This window comes from Heterodontus francisci, chromosome 1 (genome assembly GCF_036365525.1).
Source record: "Heterodontus francisci isolate sHetFra1 chromosome 1, sHetFra1.hap1, whole genome shotgun sequence".
Classification (NCBI taxonomy): Eukaryota; Metazoa; Chordata; class Chondrichthyes; order Heterodontiformes; family Heterodontidae; genus Heterodontus; species Heterodontus francisci.
The window spans coordinates 55168311-55181900 of NC_090371.1; the positions used below are offsets into that span (position 1 = coordinate 55168311).

A 13590-nucleotide genomic window follows, 5' to 3' on the forward strand; every position below is an offset into this window, starting at 1 on the left:
CCACCATGCCATTCAGAAGGCATCTGAGGTGGAACTATTCAGGATTAGCCACGTGGTACTGTGTAGAGCACCTTTGCTAAGCACAATGGAGATTAAATTTTATAAAAGCAAAATTCTGCAGATGCTGGAAATCTGAAATAAAAACAGAAAGTGCTGGAAATACTCAACAGGTCTGGCAGCATCTGTAGAGACAGAAGTAGAGTTAACATTTCAGGTCTGTGATCTTTCATCAGAACTGGCAAAGGTTAGAAAATAATTAGGTTTTAAGCAAGTGAGGGGGGGTGGTGTTGTTAGGGAAGAGAACAAGTGGAAAGGTGTGTCATCGGGCAGAGAGCAGGACAGATTAAATAACAAAGCTGTCATGGGGCAAAGGCAAACAGCATATTAATGCTAATGGTGAAAGACAATGCAGTAGTCCAGAGTGAGTGTTAATGGCAGAATAATGAGCAGCTCTGTCCACATGAAAAACAGGCACTTGGTGAAAAAAATAAATTTAATTAAATTAAATAATAAAAAATATATAAAAAAGGCCAGTCATGCTCTGAAATTGTTGAACTCAAAATTGTGTCCACAAGGCTGTAGAGTGCCTAATTGAAAGATCAGGTGCTGTTCCTCGAGCTTGCGTTGATGTTCACTGGAACACTGCAGCAGGCCAAGGACAGAAATGTGGGCATGAGAGCAAAGGGGAGTGTTGAAATGGCAAGCGACCGGAAGCTCGGGGTCATGCTTTCAGACTGAGCAGAGGTGTTCAGCAAAGTGATCACCCAATCTGTGTTTGGTCTTCCCAATGCAGAGGTGACCGCATTGTGAGCAGCAAATACAGCATGCTAAATTGAAAGAAGTACAAGTAAATCGCTGCTTCACCTGGAAGGAGTGTTTGGGGCCTTGGAAGGTGAGGAGAGAGGAGGTAAAAGGGCAGGTATTACACCTCCTGTGATTGCATGGGAAGGTACAGTGGAGGTGTTGGAAGAGTGGACCAGGATGTTGTGGTGAGTAAATTTTGTTAGGGTCAGCCTGGACCCAACAGAACTCCCAAATAAAACCATCCTTGGTAATATTAGTGTCAGTCTAATGAGCTGAGCCACAAAGCAGCACTGGTTCACAAGTAGGAGTGCTGCAAGGCTGCACAGCTCATTCACACTTTTAGTTGTTGGGCTGAAGGATAAACATAAATAGCTGAGAGGCTGGGAGGGATTGAGAAGTATATACATTCAAAGACTAATTTGAATTATTTTTTTCCCCTTCATTCAGCTGTAATATATAAAATCAAAAAAGCAAGGTGTTTTCTTTCAAAAATCGACTGCATTGACTAACATCCACTTACCCTGCATAAAGAATGAACTAGGAAATGTGCTAGTAGGTGGTTTGGAGGAAGGGTAGCCAGGCGAATCCCTGTTATAATCGGCAGTGCTTGCTGATGGGGCATACACCTGCAAAGAAAAAAGCACAATATTCACCTACTGCTAAAAAGAATATAAAAATACAAAAAGAGAGTTAACAATAACTAAACAGCAAGGCAGGCATGAGGATACTTACAAACCAACTCGTAAATGTAAAAAGCATATCTAGTGACAAGTCGGAATTGGTAAGAGACATCTGGGAACACCACAGAATATATGTTACACTGCTGTATCCTACGTCTTCTCTCCCCCATACCAAATGTGTAGTAGTGCTGGTCATACAAACCTTTCTGGTTCATTGTTGTGATATGCCTTGCTGTTTCAAATTTACAATCACACTCAGGACACAAAGGTTAATAAAATCAATTAAAGATGAAAGTGCTGGAAATGTTTGGCCAACAGTTGAGAAAAGGAAGGTAGGTTACCGTTTTGGGTTGAACCCTGGATCAGAAACCACCCCCAAGGTCAGGACCACAGTCCCTTTACAGGGCTAACCAAAACAAGGAAAGGAGACAGCGAGCAACATGTTCAGGTGACTTGACCCAAACAGTGTATGACAATGAAGAGTATCACATGAAATTCCTCTATCTCTTCCTCTTTCAGATATTAAATGACCTGCTGTGCTTTTCTGGTTATCTCAACTTAGTACAGAAGCTGTACTTTTATTATGTGAATGCAACAAATAGTGTGTGAGGAATTTGAAAGTTTTAAAGCACATTCAGAGGTTCAGGCCATATTCAGAAATAGCTCTTGTGGTTTGTTAGCGATCAGCTGAACATACTGATTGGATTAGTTTCTGAACTCTCCCAAAATACGGAGCACCATCATTGGTATAAACTAACAGAATTACTACATGCCACTTTCCAGACATTAATCTTTTAATTATTCATGAAAATACAACATAAAGGGAATAGTTCTGCTGAAAACTGTTGTAATTCACTGCCAAAAAATAAATTACATTTTGATGAAATGATAAATGTTTTTTCCATTTAAAAATGTGGTACTTCCTTACCCCTTAGAAAGTTGATTTCATTTTTGAAGGAAGTACTGTTTGCGTTAAAAACTTATGCTTCTAAACCAGCTGGTCTCACCTCCCTCCACCCTTTCTTGGGGATATCTAGAGTGACAGACGTGATAATGAGCCTATTGCATCTGTCACTGTACCACGTACTATTGGACAAGTTAAGTTAGGGTCCAGGTGGTCAAAGTCACACCGTCATAGTGACCTGATCCCGTTCATGTTGAAAGTGTGCAATAGTGATCCTTCGCTTCTAATTACAGAAGTCTTTTAGCAGTTTTAATAACGGATTAGAGCAGGAACTGTTATTTGGAAGATTCAACATTTTAGCAATTGTACCGTCAAGGCCAAAGAAAACAACCACTCCTATAATACACAGAATACTGTCAAAACCTAAATGCTTAGGAACATTCTATTCTTTCTTGATTCTTGCAATATAAAAATGACCGATTTTGAAGAAAACTGAATAGAAAAGCTACCGATAATCCGGAAAACTGTACAGAAAACTCACTGTAACATGAGAAAGGATTTGGATTCGTCATGGTACCATCTGATAATTCCAGTATATTTTTGATTGATTTCCCAGCTTAGGCTAGCACTGTGGAATCACCATATCGGATGCTACTCGGACTATGGAAGTGGAGAATAATTGGTGATAGATGGATAACTGCATGGAGGGGGTGGAAGAGCACACTAGCAAAAAACACCTGACTTCCAATATGCTGCCCAGACCAAGTTGCTGCTCTTACAACAGGGTCATAGCGTTGAATTTTATCATCCCTCTAGGGACAGGCAGGGAGGTGTGGCGGGGGGGCCACAAAATGGCGAGGGAAAGGGGGGTTGAGTGCCTATCACATTGCTGTCATTATTGATTTTGTCAGGGGAAGGGAAAGCTGAGGATGGCCTTCCCACCCAGAGACCAATTGAAGCCCATAAGTGGCCAATTAATGGCTACTTAAGGAAATCTTCCCGCAGCCGCTGTTATTTACCAGCAGCTGGTGGATGTCCCGCCATGTGGGGAGACTGCCCAGTAGACTGCTGGCTGGGCAGGGCCCTCCTGCTTGGGCAATCTGTGGCCCATGGAGGTCCCGCGGCGGCAAAGGCCGCCCCTGTGTCACCACCATCCTCTGCCCTCAACAACCACCCATCCGCCACCCCTGACTGGCCTGGTGAACCCGCCCCCACTGACCTGCTTCCGAGGCCGGCATCCTTGTTGCCTCTTCTAGCTGGGTGCAGTCCAAGCAGTGGCAACCACACCAGTAGCGCTGCTGAGCTGCTGGCCCTCTGATAAATTGGCTACTCTTGGAGCTGGGAAACCTGTCCTTAAAAGGATGGGAACCCCGGCGCCAGGCAGTTAACTGCCTGAGCAATAAAGTATGGGTGGGGACTCCCAAAGGGCCGAGGCAGGGATCCTACTTTCTGATTTGACGTCAGGACCCCGGATGTCTCCATAAAATTCAGCCCATTATCTCTGTGTTGTTAGAGCAATTCCAACATGTAACATGCTAAGAATAAGCTGGGACTGGTCATAGTTAGTGTCTATCCACTCGCAGAGAAACAATTTGCAGATGTGAGTAAATTTCATAGAAGCCATTTGAAATGGGGAGAACATGTATTAAATATACACAGTTCTTACCCATCACCTCCAAAGGAAATTTGTGGAACCCTCTTATATACCATTAAATGCTTCTGTCTCTTCATTGTGTTGAATTCATGGCTCAATTGCACATACTCTTAATCAAACACAAAAACAAAATGCTGTAAATGCTGTAAATCAGAAATAAAAACAGAAAATTGTGAAAATACTCAGCAGGTCAGGCAGCATCTGTGGAGAAAGAAACAGAGATAACATTTCAGGTCAAAGAGCCAAATATTCTTATGAAAAGTCATCGAACTGAAACATTAACTGTTTCTCTCTCTATTGATGCTGCCAGACCTGCTGAGTATTTCCATCATTTTCTGTTTTTATCTCTTGATCTAACACATTTATTTCCAGAATTTCTAAAGCATGGAACTCCTAACCTAAGTATTCCCATCCTCTTACAATTTACAGACTAAAAACAACTTTGACCAAGTTTGTGAGGAAAGAAAATTTGAAATCTCGAGGCTGCTTTATTAAATTGCTTGTGTGAAAAGAAACCAGCCAAGGAAAGGAAGTAGATCAGATTTAAATTTATACTAATTTAGTAATGTATTGATAAGAGTGAAACCACTTTATGGAGTGTTTAAAGGGTTCATTTTTCATCACTGTAACATGCTTCTAAACCTGATGCTGTTAAGATGTCAAAATGACATTGATACAGGACACTCTTACACACAAGCTTACATCCACAAACATTGGTCTGTATGGCTCTGCAATCCAACACGTGTACTAAATTGAATAAAACTACTTTGAGCTCATGGGCTCCAAAAATCAATTAACTGTGAGTGATGGCAACAGAGACAAGAAGTATCCAGTTACATCGGTGCGCTTAAATGAATTAGAGAAATCTTAAGAGATGCACATGTTTATGATGCATATGGGATTATTTTAACCCAGCAAGAGGAAGCAGGTGATTTCTTTTTTGGTAGAACACTCTCTTCTTGGCACTGGAGGAAACCACACATTTTATCTCTCAGTAAAACAACCCGAGTATTGTGGCAGAATCACTATCATGTTTTAAGAAAGTACATAAAAATTCATTCTTCTTGCCACATGATGCGAAACCTTACAACACAGAACTTAGGCTACCTCAGTGACTTATTTAAGAAGTGCACTGCCCAGTTAAGAACTGAGAAATGTAGACCAGAAAGGTGTCAGGTTTGGTCACTGTTTTATGCTATATTATATGACGTTAACTGGGCAAGACATTCATAACCCATTCTAATTTTCAACCTTGTGGTTTAATGCCACCATTTATAAACTTATAAAGCACCCGAGCAACCTGTTGTTCTCTACACAATGATTAAAGTTGTAAATATAACGATGAAGGTAGAGCTCATTATCCCGGTACCAGCTCTAAGGTAAGTGGCAACAGTAAAAGGTAAACATTTTTAATTAATGCTTATGGGATGCATTCTGAATAAATTACACAGCACTGTTTGAGGGAAATGTATAACTTTGGCTTTAAATCTCTATTGAGCACTTCTAATCTAAAATACAGATGACAGAATGGCTACTCAAGATCATGTTACATGTCAGCTTCAAAGTGCCATGTGCCAGAAACTGATATTAATTCCAGCTCTGCATCATAATGGCATTCACAAGAAAAAACTGGTAGCATTTCCAAAATATCAAAACCCCCCAGTCACGTGGTGAGGGCGGGCTCTGTGACGCCAGCAAAGGTGTTAGCTGCCTCTCCGCAGGCGCCATTTGTAAAGTTGAACCCCGTAATCCATCCCCAAAACACTAAAAATTAATTTCTGTCCCGACCCCCCCGCACCCCCTCATACAATGAAATTACATTGACGCCCCATTTCTCTCCCCACAAAACACTTACATTGTTGATTTTACCTCTCAGCCCCTCAACTGTACCAAGTGCAGAGATCACCCCTTTCCCTCGCAACACTAGAAATGCAGGGTTGATCCCGTCTCCCTCCCACTTCACTAAAAAACCTAAGTTCCCCCTTTCCCCACCTCGGTGACACCAGCTTTCCCTGGATGGCTAAGTTAAGGCAAGTGAGTGCCGGTCATCGCACGGACAGCCGTCAAGATCATGGGGAAAGATATGTAAATATATCCTTTATTTAAATATTTAAAGTTGAGTTCTGTCACCGAGTGGCCGGGGATGTGCTGCTATGGAGCCTCACTGCTGCTGGGAAGATTGGGCCTGGCAATCCCGGCGTCGGGCTCTGTGGTCTACGATTTTCCGAGCCCCCCAACACAGAGCCCGACGTCGGGAGCTCAACAAAATCTAACCCTTCTTATGGAATTTTTTGAATGCTAAGCATTTTGACAATTTTTATTGATTTGAAATACTGAAAAAGAATGCTGGGATCCAACTAAGTCATCCTAAACATGAAAATGGACACTTTTCTGACTGTATTATTTCAAATCTGTCAACAGACCACATTGTTGACACTGTCCCTACAGCAGTAACCCAGTCATCGTACAGAAAACAAGCCACCAATCAAAGGCTTTATTTTGAGCATGACCATTAATTAAATCTATCTATATATCACTAGAACAGACAGATTAAATATCACTAATGCAACCTAATAAAGAAACCAGAATCTCAGACCTAAAAAGCCCAATTTGGAATATAACATCTACTGAATTTTTATTAACTTGCACCAGTTAAAAAAGTCTAGCTAGAACAAATAGAAGGCACTCAGTTTTTTAAAATGTTATCTCATAACCCTAACAATTTATATAACAATTATTAAAATGCCACAAAAACAAGTGGATCATTTGCACAAGAGCCATCTTCCATCAACACGAACATCATAAAATTACAAAAATACAGTTTATGGAACAACAAATTACATTTAAACAGTGCCTTTGAATTTCTTGTCTGATTGCAGTTTTTGTCAAGTGCCTTGGGACATTTTACTATGTTGAAGGCACAACATAAATGCAAATCATCGCTGATGTTAAAGTAAGAAGCATCTTAAGCCAGTTCTCACGATAAGGATAATGGAAAATGGACAGCAGACCACGTAAGGAGAGATTACAAGGGATGACCGAGAGCTTGAGTGAAGATGAGGGTGCTGTGAGGTGAAGGGTTGGAGGTGCAAATGAGGTTGGAGTAAGAGGAAGAGAGCATTGAAGGGAATACAGGGCTTGTTATGAGAATTTCAGAGGCAGAGGAATGCAGGCAGGGATGGAGTTGGGTAACGTTGAAGAGGTGAAAGTAGGCAGTCTGGGAGATGGAGAGGATATGATGTCTGAAACCCAGCTCAGGGTCGAACCCAACGCCAGGGAGGATGGACTGAATCAGTGGCAAGGGAACTGAATTTGTGACAAGGGCTTTGGTCTTTCTAATGTTGAGCTGCAGGAAGTTTTGACTCATGCTGGGCTGGATGTCAGACAAGTAGTCTGACAGCACAAAGGCAGTTGAGGGAAATGCAGAAAGAGAGAGTTGTGTGTCATTAGCTTGTTTGTAGAAGTTGACCCTGTGTCTTAAGAAAATGTTAATGAGAAGCAGTATGCAAATGAAGGAATAGGAGGGGCTGAAGTCAGGTCAGATTCTTGAACTGTGGAGGTGATGGTGAGGGGAAGGTGGCAAAGAAAAGTAGTTGCTGGAGACCCTTTGGCTGCATTCAGTAAGGTAGGGGTGAGACCATGTATGGGCAGTCGCAGAGCTGGCTAACAGAAGAAAGGCATTGGAAGAGGGTCGTATGGTGAATTTTATCAAATACTACAGAGAGAGCAAAGGGGATAATACTCACAATCACAGAGGAGATATTTGTGATATTGATCAGGGCCATTTTGCTGCTGTGAGAAGGGCAAAAGCCATAATGAAGGGAGTCAAACAGGAATTTATAAGAGAGTCAGGCAGAGCTGGGAGACAAAGACAAAGAAGTTGGAGAATGACCTGCAGTTGGTGAAGGTGGATTTTTTTTATTTGTTCATGGGATGTGAGCACTGCTGGCAAGGTCAGCATTTTTTACGCATCCCTAATTTCCCTTGAGAAGGTGACGAGTTGACAAGTGTTTAATTTGAATAGGGGTTGATATGGCTGTTTGACAGGGAAAAGGGTAGTACGCCATGGAGGATTGGGTGGTTTGGCAAAGAGATTGAGGAGGAGCAGGTGGGTCTCATGGAGGAGATAAAACTTGGAGGACAGGAGGAAATGGGGAGAACTGCAGATAAACCAGGATTCAGGGCTGGACAGGTCAGAAACTGAAGAGGTCTTGTACTGGGGACAAGTGGAAGGGGAACACATAACAGAGGCAGCTGCAAGGTGGAACTGGTCTTGAAAATTAAGAAATCCATTCACTGCTCATATTTTATGTTAGATGAAGGGGTTTAAGACGGCAGCTGGGCATTATCTATGCCCTCCCGGATGATCCTGGAATAATGAATGATTTTGGCAGACGAGACTGAAGCATAGTATTGCTTGACACGATCAAGCCAGATATAGTGACGGATGACTAGACCAGTTATTTATGTGCCGGGGCACCTGAGCTCATGTCCCTCATTTTGGAGGAAACAAAGATTGGAGATTTACTAGGGGAAGACACTGACAGTTTTGTTGGCATCAATGGTGAATGAGTATGTAAGTAAAATCAACAGCGAAAGAGCGTTACGAAGAGTACAGGGCCAAAGGTGAGGGAATTTGAGAGTGTGGCTGTTAGCAAATGTGGAAATAATTTTTTCCATGGGTGAATGGTGAAAGTAATGGGGTCAGGGGATGGTACAGGGATGCTTTGTACCTATCTAATTGCTCCCCTATGTCCTCTTGTACGTTATCATTCACACTAACATACTAATCTATACAAACCAAAGCAAAATACCCACATAAGTATTCTTGCCTAAGACTTCCTATTTCATCTCAACTTGACCCACTTAATCATATTTATTTCAATGCGTCCATAAAATCTTTTACTATCTTTATGTCTTTTGTGTTTTGATTCCTGATTGCCTATACTTTTTTAAAGACACATTTTACGTTGAATTTCTCTAATCCAAGAAATTCCAGCTTTTGTTGACATAAAACTTAAAAATGTAGTAAACAGTACGGAGGTGAGTAGCAGACTTCAGGAGGATGAAGGCAGGCTGGTGACATGGGCAGACACCTGGCAGTTGATATTTAACACAGAGAAGTGCGAAGTGAGGCATTTTGAAAAGAAGAATGAGGAGTGGCAATATAAACTAAATGATGCAATTTTAAAAGGAGCCAGGAACAAGTATTCAGCTTTACCTGTTGCAGTCTTTCCAGTGACATGAAAATACATGCAAATTAAGCCTCATCTCTCACATTGTGTCAGTGTGGCTCACCTCTGACTCAGAAGGCTATGTGGTCAAGTCCCTCTCCAAGAGACTTGAGCACAAAATCTAGTTCTGAGGGAGTGCTGCACTACTGGAGGTGTCATTCTTTAATTGAGGTCCCGTCTGGCCTCTCTGGTGGACGTAAAAGATCCCATGGCACCACTGAAAGAGGAACAGGTTGTCTCCTGATATCCTGGCCAACATTTATCCCTCAACCAAACCACTAAAAAAGTTTAATTAGTTATTATTTTATTGCCATTTATGGGTCCACCACATTTGCCTACATTACATCAGTGACTGCACTTCAAATGTAATTCATTCAAAGTAATCAAGTGGTTTGTGACATCCTAAGGTTATGAAAGGTGCTATGTAAATGCAAGTTTGTTCATTCTTCCTTTATCGAGGTTAGTTCTCTTTTCAAACTTATTAATTTCTTTTTTAATCATCACCTTGTGCCATTTCATCTTCTTTTCAATTTTTAATATTAAAGCTGACTATGTTATGGCTGTTTGTTCCTAGATGTCCCAATATCCCCACATTATGTAATTGCTTCTTTTAATTTACTAGAATTAGTTCCAGCACTGTCTTCTTCCTTGTTGTATGAAAAAGATAATGATCTAGAGAGCAAAATACTAATCTGGAAGTAAGTCGTTTATGTTATCCAATGATGGATCAGTTAAAAAAGACATGCAAATTAAAATAATTGCTGAATAATTGGGTCACTTTATAATATCTAACTGCAGCTGAGGAAATGATGACTGTTATTGGGTATGTTGTGTTGGCAGAAAGTAGAAGTTTGTGGTAAGGGTGCTTGATACCAATGTTTCGAAGAAAAGGTCGAAAGGATTACGTTCCTAGAATTTTCTGTTAAACCAATGAGTTCTATGACCTGATAATCACGAGCCTTGTGCTTTCTGCTGCAGCTGAGCACAGTAATACTCAAGAGGTATTTAAAAAAAAATACTGAACTGCAGAATTGTTAAGGGGGTTGTGGTGATGCTAAACAGATTCTTATTCACCCTTCCTTCCTCCTCTCCCTGCAACCTTCTGCACATTTCCTAAACTGAAAAGTGCTGCCAAATCACCCAAATGATAGAAATGGCGCACAGAGAGTTCAACACAGATGCTCACAGGAGTGTCATTTACAATATCCCTAATTATGAGTGTGAAATCAGATCAAGTTCATAAAGGCAGAAATTTCCTTCCTTTATAAAAAAAAACACAAATTAACCTTTTGAGGACTATAGTACCACTTCTGTATGAGCATTATATCTATAATGAGGTCATTAAAAATGCCACAGTAAAATGGAGTAAAAAATTGATATTACTTTTCAATAAGCTTAGCCATGAACATTAATCCTTTGGTGAAAAAATGCTTTAAATCAATGGCATCACTTATGATTTGTGCCATTACATGAACCTGCCAGTTAGACTGCTGCCTACAGTTCACTTCCAGCTATGTTACACCTGATATAAACCATCTGAACCCTTACGGTACATTGCTGCCCATTGTTTACTGGTTTATATTGAATACCCAACATCTCAAAGATAATTAGGAGCTTTAATCTAATTAAGGGATTTAGATAGTTTATACAGTATATGGAATTAAAGATGCTCGACAGTAAATGATGGGCAATAATGTAATTGTGGGTTCAGATGGTTTATATTAGAAATTATATATCTGGAAGTGAACTACAGGTAGTAATCTAATTGAGGGGCACATGCATTCACAAGAACTCAGTCTTTTGCCCCACCATTGGGAACCAACCCTATGCTCTGTCATTTACTTCCCAGATCCCTCTGCCTCTATAGTGTTCTCTCCTCCTTTTAGGCCTTCCTTAAAACCTACCTCATCAACCAATGTGCCCTCTAATATTTCTTTGTCGTGTACGGCCTATTTATTGCAAAGTGCAATGCCTTCAAGACTGCTACGTAGCCGCACATAGCCTAGAGGAAATGTTGGTTGTGTGCGGCCTGTCTATTGCACTGTGTGGTAAATTTCAGATTGCTGAGTGCACACACAATCGCACAGCTTAGAGGAAATACCATCTCCAACCAGGCTCCTACAGCCCCTTTGGCTAGGTGAACAGTGTGTTTGGATTATGCTTGTGGTAAAGGCATAATATTAATACAAGTTGGGCTGGATTTTACCAGCCCCCCGACGTCGGGGGTCTTGGTGTGAGGGGGAACCGGAAAATGCCTCCGGGAGAGGCCTGCCACGAGCCTCGACGGAAGGTTCTGCCCATATTACCGGCAGTGGCGAGGTCTTGTGGCAGCACCCCCGCTGCTCGGTGACTGGAGCGGGATGTAAATATGCTTATTAATGAATTAATTACCTATCTGCTCTCGTCGGCTGTCCCGCTGCCATATTCCGGCTGGAGATCTGACGCAGGACACTTGGGGGAGGGGGGAGGAGGTACGTTTTCGGGGGGGGGGGAGAGAGGGAAAAGGGGGATACGGGGTGAAACAATTTTGATTGGTCTAGGGGGTGGTTGGAAGGGTTCAAAGTCTATAAACTTTGGGCGGGGTGGGGGGGTGGTGGGTGCGGATGGGGCATGGTCAGGACCGAAAGCTAAGTTTTTTTTTGTGGGGGGGGGGGGGGGTGGCGAGGGCAAGTAATAATCTGTTTTGTCATGGGGGGGGGAAGTGGTAGGAGAGGGTATCAAAACTTTTACTAAGTTTTTAATTTTTAATTCGCACTCCCTATTACTTAAAAAACGTTAATGAATTGGAAGGGCTTGAAGCCTTTTAAAAATGGCGCCGGTGCAGTGGTGCCAGACGCCATTGCTGGAGATGGAGTGCCCGCCCCCTCCATGTCATCGGGGGGTGGGGGTCTGCCCCGGCCATTTAAATCAGCCGCTGCACTAAATATTGCAGCAGCTCTGCGGAGTAACTCTCGTGCGTGCGCCCTGCCATTTTCTGAAGCTCACCGCCATTGTTACTTTTGCTTAGTCTGTGAAAGCAGCCATCATCATTAGATCCCTGTGCAAAATTGTCTCCCTGACTAAAATCACAAACGTGGCTTATTGGGCAATGCAATAAGAGTAAGCATGGTCTATGGTGCACCACTGCCCTTGTGTCTCTCAAACCCGAACACAAGGCAGCACTAATTCCCAGAGATGTGCCATTTAATTTAAAACCACGGCAAAGTAGACAAACTATAGCTGAAAAGACAAGCTTGCTCTTTGATTGCCTGCTTAAGCTGCATTTATAGCTAGACAAAATCAAAATTTACACAACAGTAACTTTCAGCACATGCCAAACTTCCAGAAATAGCTCCTCGCAATTTTGTAAGACTGCTTTTGAAGTGATGAATAGCAATTTCTGTAAAATCTACAAAAACATGACTACGTCCAACTTTATCAGTGGAACTGCCACCATCTTGTAGATTTATTCAGCATTCCAGGAATTATGTGAAAGTTGAATTAAGTACAGTAGTAGGTTTGTTTTAACTTTGCAATTTCAGTATATTCAGCGCCCCTGCACTCCTTACCACGATGCATTATTTAGTAGTCTGGATAAATTGGCAAGCCTGTGCCATGGCTTCTGGTGTGAATGCGGCTCCATGACTTTAGTCAACAGGGGTGTGAGGTGTTGCTGTAGCCTGGCAGAGTTTCAACTCTTCTTCCTAACAGCGGAACAGGATGATTGCAACAGAATGCAATAGCAATCATCAGGTAGTGGAGACTGGATTAGACAATCTACCACCCCTGGGTGTCAAACATTGGCCTCATAGTCCACAATGCAAGTTGCCAATTTGAAACTTGATTTCTGCAATGTAACTAACAGGCAGTGCCCTCCATTGCGGGCTGAGGTCAATGAACAACCAAGTTAGCTTTCAAATCGTGACAGATTAAATAAAGTAGGTTACATTTTAACTGTGTTTACCAAAAAGGTAAGTGATGGCTATATTTCAGTCACTTGGTAATTGTACTGATCACAGGGATAAAAGACAATGAATAAACAATATGGTGAAATTATTTCTTTTAATGTAAATCATTGTGACACTGCATGCGAAAAGACTAATTTGATTTTTTTTGGAAACAAAACCTTTCCTGTTGAAGTAGAAAGGATTTGCTGTGGTCTGTTCAACGCATTTGCTCTATCTGAATTATCATGATTATTGTGGTTACACTGCAGGTGCAGGGAGAACGGTTATCAGAGCAATGTATATCTTTTCCACACAGGGGAAAAAGCACATCTCATATCAGGTGCTCTGATGACTCATGCAATAAGATGGTAACAGTGTGAATTTAATA

At 41.7% G+C, this 13590-nt stretch overlaps 1 protein-coding gene across 15 annotated transcripts in view; it reads right to left on the reverse strand.

The window, feature by feature from the left end:
• Positions 1-13590, reverse strand: part of LOC137369501 (transcription factor 4-like) — a 648100-nt gene that overhangs the window by 88899 nt on the left and 545611 nt on the right. For all 15 annotated transcript variants that reach the window (XM_068030798.1, XM_068030777.1, XM_068030816.1 and 12 more), the window contains one exon: positions 1325-1430. In XM_068030798.1, the coding sequence (XP_067886899.1) occupies positions 1325-1430 (106 nt within the window). The remainder of the gene's footprint in view (positions 1-1324; positions 1431-13590) is intronic.